Below are 10,394 nucleotides of genomic sequence, written 5' to 3' on the forward strand. Positions count from 1 at the left end.
TAAGGCAAGAATAGTGGTTCGAGGTGACACTCAAGTAAATGGGATTGATTTTAATGAAACCTTTTCTCCTGTGGTCAAAATGTGTATTGTCAGATGTTTAGTTGCTATTGCAGTTAAAACCCAGTGGCCTTTGTTTCAGTTAGATGTTAATAACGCCTTTTCACATGGGGATTTAGATGAAGAAGTTTATATGAAGCTCCCTCAAGGCCTTTCTATTGATTCCTCCTCTTCTGGATCTGCTACTTTAGTCTGCAAGCGGCAAAAATCTCTTTATGGACTAAAAGAGGCCTCTCGACAGTGGTATGCAAAGCTGTCTCAAGCCCTTTGGTCCAGGGGATACTCTCACTCTTTAAATGATTATTCTTTGTTTGTTAAGAGAATCGAGTCTTCTTTTGTTTTTCTAGCAGTTTATGTTGATGACACTATATTAACTAGGGATGATTTGTCTGAAATTTCTTCCCTTAAGAGTTTTCTTGATGCTCAGTTTAAGATCAAAGACTTAGGTTTGCTTAACTATTTTTTGGGCATTGAAGTATTCTATCACAAGTCTGGGGTCCTTTTGCATCAAAAGAAGTTCATTTCTGATTTGCTTCTTGGATTTAATTGCCTTGATGCTTCTGAAGTAGTTAGTCCTTTGGACATTGCTCACAAGCTGCATTCTGACGTTGATGAGCTATTTCCTAAGCTTGAATCTTATAGGAGTTTGGTTGGCAAGCTCAATTTTTTGACTCATACTCGGCCAAATTTATGTTTTGTTGTCTAGGATTTGAATCAGTTTTTAAAGACACCTCGGGTCCCACATATGGCTGCCGCTTTGCATGTTTTGAGATACTTAAATGGGACTTCTAATTTTGGAGTGTTTCTTAGTAATTCTCCTGATTTCTCTCTGCTTGCTAGTTGTGATAATGATTGGGCTGCTTATCATGAATCTAGACGCTCTGTCACTGGTTTTTGCATTCATTTGGGTGGCAGTCTCCTTAGTTGAAAATCTAAAAAGCAGAATATAGTCTCTTTGTCTTCAGCTGAAGCAGAATATAGGGCTATGAGTAAAGTGGTGGCTGAACTAGCTTGGTTTGTCCGGTTATTATCTGATTTGGGTCCCTCTATTGATGCTCCAATTCCTGTTTTGTGCGACAGCCAGACTGCTATTCACATAGCCAAGAATCCGGTGTTTCATGAGCGCACTAAACACATCGAAGTCGATTGTCATTTTATTCGCGCCAAATTAGCTGATGGCCTCATCTCTTTATCTCATGTTCCTACTTCTTCTCAAATGGCTAACATTTTTACTAAGCCTTTGACAGGTTTGCAGCATCGCACTTTGGCTGGCAAGTTGGGTGTGTGCCCACCTTCCAACTTGAGGGGGGTGTTAAGATTACATGAAGGAAGCTGGGCTGTCCAGTATTTGGGCCTAGCCCAGTTTTTTTTTTTAATTTATGAGTAGCTTAGTTAAAGAGGCCCAATGTGTGTGTGTATATATATATATATATATATATATATATATATATAGGTAAAGAGACAGAATATTCTGGATTTTGGGCATTTGTTCAATTACAAAAATATGAGATATCTTCTCTAATTTTCTCTGTTCTTTCAAGCCCTAGATACAATTTTGGCAATTTCTCTTTCAATTTCGTATGTTTGCCATTAGCTAGTACTCCTACCAAACGAACAAGATAAAAGGAGTTAGCTCCTCCATTTACGAGGAACTGCAGCAGCAGAAGTCATAGTAGCAGTAACACAAATATTGTTTGGTTTTCGAACTTCAAATTTCAATCAGTCCACCCTGTTGACAACAGAAGCTATGAAAATCGTAGGTATAGGAAGTAGTGTTACTTAGCTGTAGATGTAATTGACAATATATAAACTTTATACTGGCAAAAAAGTAAAAGCCTTTTCTTTACTTAGAGAGTACGGAAAGGTGCAATCTTAGCTAAGTGATTTACTTGGGATTCCGCGGTATCCGAAGTTTACTTAATTGGAAAAAAGGTTGCTTTTCTTTTTCGTTTAAGGGATTTTCTGATTTGATGGAAGATCAAAAAGATTCAGATTGGTTGTCCACTCATATCTCTCCGTGTTGCTTGGAGTTCCTTTTGTTCTTTTCTTTTCAAACACTGTTTCTAATCTATAAAAAAGTTTCACATGACATAACATATAAGTATGAAATTTATTCTTAAGATAATTAGAAAATTAACATATAATATTATCAAACATTAATACTCCCCTTATTTAAAATTATAAACATAATTGACTCATCGTACAGTTTTAAAAAAAATATTTTTTTAATCTTATTATTTTGAATATATCATAGTAATATTTATGTTAATGAAAGTTTAAACATTTGTGGGCTTAATTTGAGCATTGTGTTTATGTGATTATTTAATTTCTTTCTAAGAATAATATACGAAGTTTAATATTAAATTATATTTGTACATAATAATATGTTATTTCGAACGAATTTATTAAGCAAGAAATAGTGTGAAATTATTAGGAGTATTTGGGAATGAGGGAGTAGAAATTTCGAATATTGTACGGAGTAATTTAAATTGGAGATTTCTTGGGAAGCGAGAGAATGGAGGTGACTGTTCAATATATCTGCCGAATCAATTTGGTGCTTTGGCAGCAAATAGATATCTGATGTGAGATCGGATTTGACTCGGTCCATCGCTGGAGGCGGCTTTACTCTTTTTAACGCCGTCTCTTCTCACTATTAAAGTTTATACGCAAAAAAGTAAGAGAAGTACAATTCAACCACTGTAAACACCTTGAATTATAGTCAACCATATGTGAATAGCGCTTTTCTTTTTTTTCCCCGCTTGTTATTCAAGAATTGAAGACAGTATTTGGTGCATAAATCACGCTATACTCGAAAAGGAAAAGGGGTTAAAATTAAAGTGATTAACAGATTTCAGGAGTAATTATTGAAGGTCGAATTGTATATGTGAACTCTAACTAGTAAACTAGTCATATTTCAAAAAATAAGAAATTTAAATATCCATTTGCACGGTTAAAACGTATAACCATTTTTATTTATCCCTTGCACGCGCAATGACTGATACGTAAAGTTCAACAATCAGAGAATGCAAAGTAAACTATCGTTGGATATACATTTGGTTGAAATATGAAAAAAAAATTGAAGATAAGAATAAAAAAAGTTTTTGAAAGTTGAAATTGTGTTTAGATATACATTTTACTTTAAAAAAAATTGATGTTTTATAAGTAGAAAATTTTAAAAATTATTCTAGAGTTTGTATTTGTAATTTGAAGATTTTGTTTTCAAAATCTGTCAAAACATATAGTTGAAAACAAAATTTAAAAAAAAATCCCAAATTTTATGGCAAAAAAAAATCGTGATTCGCTTATCTCTTTGTAATCTTTCCTTTCGATAAAAAAAAATGCCTACATTTCTTAATGATTCATTAGAGTGCAACGAACACTAAGTAGTAGTAGGTTAAAACTTGAATTGTTAATAAATCCCTACATGACAACTAAATATTAAGTAGTAGGCTGGATAGGAGCCTTGACAAAATCAGAATATCTTCCCTCAGATTTGGTGGGATAGTCTTTGCTAAACGATCTTTAAATTCATTGTTAAATCTTGTGGCTGTATGTACATTCAATTGTCAAAACAATATTTATGTTGCTAGGATAGCAAATGGACCACTATCCCTATTGGAAAACATGTCGCACACAGCATACAACTTGCTAGTGGTAGACAGTAGGTTTTGATAATCTTTAAATCTTCAAACTTGCAACTTGGAAAATATGTATATATCAAAGTTAATTAATAGGAGTATAAACAAACATGGGTTGATAAATGATTAATATAGCCTAAACAGCAGGTTCTTGCCGTTTCATGCATCACAGGCTTTGATCTTTGCTCACTAATATATATTAACAGTGGAAAAGAGAGGATTCTAATTTCCTCTTTCGTTTTGTTTGTTGGGTTTGAATGGTTCCTCGATCTGTTGTGCAGTTCCAAACAAGAATAGATGAAATATTTTTCTTATGAAACTCCGACAAAAATGTTAAGTAATAATAAAGGCATTGAAAAGTATATTTAGGCTGATGACAGATGGTCAACTTTTTCTTTTTACATATATATTTTATTACCCAAACCAATAGGCCATCCAAATTCCAACGATTAGATTGAAGATAATTAGCCATACTTGTAAAAAAGATCCATACTAGTATATATTTTAGCAACATTGTTTAATCAGTGGCCTTATTATTGAATTAAATTGGGGATGATGAAATATTTGGATAATCTTGTTGAGCAAATTAACATTCATATAAATTATATTTATATACTACATAACGAAAGATACGTAGTTATAGAGGAGACGAGACATTTGTTGAAAAAAATAATACGTTGATATTTTCTAAAAATTCTTACGTTACCATACACATACAAAATCCACATTTTTCTTTGATCTTTATCTATCCCTTCTCCCAATCCAAGAAATATCCGAATATTCAAAAACTTATCACTATCTATCTTTGTCAGAACAAATATTAAGGAATCTCACCCTCTTCGGGCGACTTACTTCCATTTTTGCTATTTATTGTTATCTTCCATATTCTTGGATCATTGATCATACCATATTGTTATTTATTGCTGCTCAAATAGTACACGTGAGATCTTTCTACAAAAATATTTGGCCGCTTTTGAATATTAATATTTGTTAAGATTAACCCAACTTTATCATAAAATTCGATTGTATAAGTCTAGATCTGAATTTTGGGTCATTTGTATTAGTTTATGTAGTTCTATTTTTTTTTAAATTGTTTTAAAAAAATGATGCTATGTTATAACATGTTTAAAAAATAGAGTTTCATCAAATGAAACGGGGAGTAATAAGAAAACGATACGTTCTTGAAGCCGTTCAATTTTCAGATGAAACTCTCCTCTCTTCTTAAAAAATGTTTATTACAGTTTTATTTGTACCTGACTATTATTAATGGTTATTAATTTTAACTTTCCTATTTATGGTTGTTACCTGGCTTTTTTTCAGTAAAAGAAAAACAACATGGTCAAAGGAAGTGACCACACACGGGTCAAAGTTAGTGACCACAAACAGTGTTTATGGCACCTGACCCCGCAAACAAGCACGACAGTAGTGCCACAAGAATTAGTATAATGAGATGCTACGTTAAGAGAAGTAAAGAGTATGTTTTGTCTGTTACCTTCGACTAAAAGCAAATCCCATCTCTCAATAAACAACAGAAACAATCGAATTTAATAATAGCGTGGGATAGAATAGGGGACAAGTGGGATAATGCGATCTAGATTTGCTAAGATCTTTCAGTATCTCTTCTTCAGTCTTTTTCTAGATTTCTTCCTTCACTATATCTACTACTCCCACATTACCAAATAGAACCATCCTTTATTCCTTACTATAATATTCACTTTTTCTTAGTTGGATTCTATTTTGAAACAGAGACCCAATATTTGTATTGGTAATAGAATTGGAGAAAATGGCACATGAGTTGCATGTTCTTGCTGTGGATGATAGCCATGTTGATCGGAAGGTTATTGAGCGATTGCTGAAAATTTCTTCTTGTAAAGGTTGGTTTTTAAACAGTTTCAATAGCATCTGTTTTTGTTATCCACAGCTCAAAACTTAGCTTTTACATGTTTATTACAAGTTGTTTGTTTAAAATTGTAAGAATGTGGTATTTTGCATTTGCAGTGACGGCGGTGGAAAGTGGAAGGAGTGCTTTGCAATATTTGGGTTTAGATGGAGAGAAGACTTCTGTGGGGATTGATGTAAGTTTTAACACGTTTCTGTTGTTTCTTTTTGTTGAATGATTACATCTTCTAAAACTTAAATTAGTTAGTAAAATATAAGTAATTAATAAATCCATCTTTTTTCATTCTCGCTTATGTTAGGCTGATTATTGTTTCTATATTTGTGTCTAAGATGAAATTGTTGTACAAAATCTGTAAAATTTGGTTCCCATTGTAGTTATTGAACAGCCATAACTACATTTCCTTTTGTGAGCATTATTATTTTATGGGGTTACTCTAGTGACACTTTGTTTTAATGAAATTTGCAATTTTTTTGGTTTCAGGATTTGAAGGTAAATCTGATACTGACAGACTATTCTATGCCTGGGATGACTGGATATGAACTTCTCAAAAGAATTAAGGTAGGTTGTTAATGTGATTATTTTGTTTTTTATGTCATGTCTCTATAAATTATTTAGCCTATCCATCTGTTGTTGCTTCGTGAGATAAGTAATGGTGAGTAAGACCTTTAATTCCTTATTGTTGAGCAGGAATCATCGGCATTGAGCAAGATCCCCGTTGTTATTATGTCATCTGAAAAGATTTTAGCTCGCATTGATAGGTACATACATCCTCTTAAGCTTATTGCATTGAAGAAATTGGATTTGTAGTTATTTGTCTAAATACAAGTCTCTAATTTCAGAAGGGACCATATGTTGCTTCTAAAGTAATTTCAGAATTTTTATCCAAACACGTACAAAACTTTGTAGATTTCTTTTGTAATTTGGAACATGTAATTGAGTAAATGGTTTCTTTCTAGATGTTTGGAGGAAGGGGCTGAAGAATTTCTACTGAAGCCTGTGAAGCTCTCTGATGTTAAACGTCTCAGAGATTTTATACTGAGGGGCGAGGGGGATAAGGAAGAAAGAGAGAAGAAGATCAAAGAAGGAAGTTCAAGAAAGAGAAAATTCCAAGACGATTCATCGACACAACCAATGCCATCTTCTTTAGTTACAGGCCATGATATACAATCAACACCAGAATCTTCAGCAGCATCAGTATCTCAATTCTCAAAGCAACACAAGATTGGTTAACACAGAATCGGGTTAGATATGACACATAATATTTTGCTCTCTAATTCACCAGCTGTACATGTTTAGTTCCTCCATTTTGGTAAGAGAAATGAGCTCTATAGAAAAAGCTGGGAAATTCACATGATTTCCTATTGTTATTTGTAACAAACCCGGGATATTTTGACATTAAACGCTATGGCATTGCCTTCTTAGCAACCAAATCTTGTTGTTAACTTCTGTTTTTGTTTTCTTCGTGCATTTGTTTGTTTGGTTACGCTTGGGCTGGTCTTTTTTGAATTTGACCACCAAGAGTATAGTCTAGTGATTCTGGTGGAGTTTGAATTGAATTCTTATTGTTTGTCTTTTTTCTTTTTCGGCATATTCCAATGTAATAGAAGTAGAAAATTAATTTTAAAAAAATCAAATCAACTTTTCTTTTCCAATTTGTCATTTGAGTTGACTGGCTTTCTTTTAATATGCAAAAGGTCAAGGATCGAACAAGAAGGTATTTCTTGTATTTGTTTGTATTTCTTTTCCAATAAAACATTCTGGTATTTGTTTGTTTGGTTACGTTACAATCTAGTGCTCTGAGTTTGATTTTCTCTACTTTTATTCTTCTCCTTCTCTTGATCCAAAAGTAATTGAAATTTTAATTTGTTTAAGAGGGCACTCATTTATTTAATTAACTACTATTATCTTAAACATTTTTCTAACTTTCCTTTTTCAATTTTCCATTCGAGTGATTGTCATTCCACTAGTAGGCAACAGTTCGAGGATAGCAGATTCGTGTGACTGTGTGATGTGGAGGTCTTAAACATTTCCCAAGCCGTGAAAAGTAAAGGAAAAATACTTTTGTAGAAGTATTACTAACTAAATTACTAACTATGCTGCCTTAAAAGCTCTTTTTCTTATAAATGATATGATTATATCCCTAGCATATTTGTGTTGATTATGTACACAATTAAGAATTAATGTTGGGTCTAGCTTTAACCCTATAATTAAAATTTATTAATACAGATTTTACTGAATTAAGCATGTTAGGGGTTTTTATGTTGCTCATATTGGAGAATTGATGCAGATCGTTTAATATTTATCATAATTCATTCACAACAAACCGATCAAACCACGTAAACCGAATTTCCAGCAATATATGGTCTTCAGAAATGTACATTGTCATTAACTGGTACTCTGGCGGTGAACCTTATTTGCGCTACGAAAAGTTTCATGTATTTGGACCGAAGTCATTTGTTTATACTCCTTTGGCCTTTCTTTCTTTCTTTATATTCCAAAAAAATATGAAATATTTTTCCAAATGTAAAAGCTTACTCTTAAACATTGATGTAGTGGATCTTTTTGACTCTTTCTAGAAAGAAAAAAAAGAAGCGAGAGAGGGTGGGGTGTCCCAGGTGGATTTTAAAAAAGAGAAAAATATTTTTTCTGAATAAAAAAAAAACAAAAATTGCATCCGTGAAGGAGGGTAGAAATTACCCATTTAGGCCGCGGCATGGACACAACCTATTTTGAATAGTCGAAGGACAATTTTGAACCTTTTCGATAAGTAAAATATTTGAATTTGGACCAAATTCAAATGAAGAGTATAGTTGTCCTCGTATACAACAGCTGAGGGGCAATATTTTAATCACTTTTCTACTAAGCTAATCCAATTAAATTATATAGTCAAGCACTTAATTCTTCGTACTCCAGCAAAGGGGTTTTAGTTGCTGAGGAAGTACTTGTGTTACTGTTGAAAACAAACAAAAGTTTTATCAATTCATTAATTGCGATGCTTACTGCTTCGGGGACATTTATTAATGAGCTGGAGCCTGGAGTAATAAAATAAGACAAAAATTAAAAACCAGAACATAAGGAATTGGCGGAGTTAGTAACGAGCTGCACACCTACTGGTCTAAATGAAGAACAGGCGGATAATTTAGGTGTTAGTATAATTTTGAGGTCATAGCTCACATTAACAATTAATTTTCAATCTAACAGTGGTCCAACGGATCAATGCGTACATTAGTTGATATTATCACAAAATCTTTAATAATTAAACCAACAGTAATTTTCAGAGCCTTTGAATTCCCCCCCCCCCCCCCCAATATGCTTTCTTTTACGGGAGATTAACGGGAAGGCCTCCGCAAGGGCCGTTCTTAGCCGAATATCCCAAAATTGACGTTATACTATAAAAAATGGCTATATATCCGTACACAGTTTCTAATGAATTAGATTATTCATCGAAATCTACCTGATTGTCATATTTTTGCTCTTCAGGATTTCTCAACCGTATTAGTAGAATTGCTGCTATTATTAATCTACTTATATATTAAGTCGTTCATCGAAATCTATCCAATTGACATACTTTTGTTGGGTTATTTTATCTAAGTGTTTTTCGAATTTGCAACTTCAACTTCGATCAAACCACAATAAACTCAAATTTGAAACAAAGCTTCCAAACACCAATATAAACAATCCCCAATCACTAATTTAGTCAAACAACACCAAATCAAAAAGACCAACTTTGTTTCTTCAACACTTTCTAAGGTCCACCAATAAAGTTCTGAGATTTTTACAGTACCAAAATATGTATTTGAATTAAAAATTTAAGCATAAATTATTAATATTTACACAATTGTAAGAAAAAACGATCATTAACTTCTATTTTCGGGTACCAAATAATAATTTCAAGCTTTGAAAATTGAAAAATAATGTGTTCAAGTCAAAAGCGAAAATATTTTGTTAAACCAGTCAAAATGGGAATATTCCGTCAAGACCGCTCCCTTTGGAGGGGACAATGTGCAATTTTTTGTTCTTTTAGTGTGCATGGATCGGGTTGTTCGATTTTCATCAAAATCAAACCAAACCAATTCTATTGATTTGGATTGGTTCGCTTTGTTGGGTTTTTCGATTTTTTGTTACATGAATATTATTCAGTTTTACTTTGTTAAATTTCTTATAAGTAAATATATGTTTAGTGAAAATTAAAAAAATTAACAAACGTATGATCTATTAACATATTCTTATGGGAGAATTTTTTTAGTAACATATGATAGTTATTTTTTTAATCGCCTGACAATAATTTTTCGTTGATCTATACTTTCAAAGTTAACTGAATTTAATATTTAAACATAAAAATCAATATGATATCTATATAATGATATGTTCTTTTTTATTTTAAATTATCGAAATACCACTTCAAATTTGAAAAAAATATAAGAATTTAATCGATCTTGACATATGAATATGGAAGAACATAGAGATTGACGCATTGACTAACACTTGATAAGAAAGTGATCATACAACCCATTATACAACCCATTATTTACATCCCATAAGAGAATCACAAATATTGTAAGATATTTTTTAAAGAAAGTTCTATGAAAAGTCTTAAAAATATATATAAAAATTATATATTTATTATGCCAGTTTGGTTCGAATTTTTTTACTCAATGCCAAACCTAATCGGATTTTTTAATCGGTTTGGTTTGACTTTTTGATTTGGTGCGATTTTTCGGTTCGGTTTGTACACCCCTAACCATGACTAATGATAGAAGAGGTGAAGACAATTGTTGAAATTAGAAGGATAAAATTAC

At 32.3% G+C, this 10,394-nt stretch overlaps 1 protein-coding gene across 1 annotated transcript; it reads left to right on the forward strand.

Annotated features, from left to right (window-relative positions):
- Positions 1-5,185: 5,185 nt before the first annotated feature.
- LOC107759858 (two-component response regulator ARR6) lies at positions 5,186-7,025 on the forward strand. The gene is made up of 5 exons (XM_016577870.2): positions 5,186-5,569; positions 5,694-5,770; positions 6,076-6,153; positions 6,283-6,353; positions 6,552-7,025. The coding sequence occupies exons 1-5, from the start codon at positions 5,479-5,481 to the stop codon at positions 6,823-6,825; spliced, it is 591 nt and encodes a 196-aa protein (XP_016433356.1). The 5' UTR covers positions 5,186-5,478; the 3' UTR covers positions 6,826-7,025.
- Positions 7,026-10,394: the final 3,369 nt, after the last annotated feature.

Source organism: Nicotiana tabacum, chromosome 4 (assembly GCF_000715075.1).
Source record: "Nicotiana tabacum cultivar K326 chromosome 4, ASM71507v2, whole genome shotgun sequence".
Classification (NCBI taxonomy): Eukaryota; Viridiplantae; Streptophyta; class Magnoliopsida; order Solanales; family Solanaceae; genus Nicotiana; species Nicotiana tabacum.

What these genes read in the sequence shown, in the direction of transcription:
- LOC107759858 (XM_016577870.2), top strand. Translation starts at nt 5,479, where the DNA reads ATGGCACATGAGTTGCATGTTCTTGCTGTGGATGATAGCCATGTTGAT. An exon ending in GAAAATTTCTTCTTGTAAAG is followed by an intron (nt 5,570 to 5,693) that starts GTTGGTTTTTAA and finishes TTGCATTTGCAG; the next exon opens with TGACGGCGGTGGAAAGTGGA. An exon ending in ATTTTAGCTCGCATTGATAG is followed by an intron (nt 6,354 to 6,551) that starts GTACATACATCC and finishes GTTTCTTTCTAG; the next exon opens with ATGTTTGGAGGAAGGGGCTG.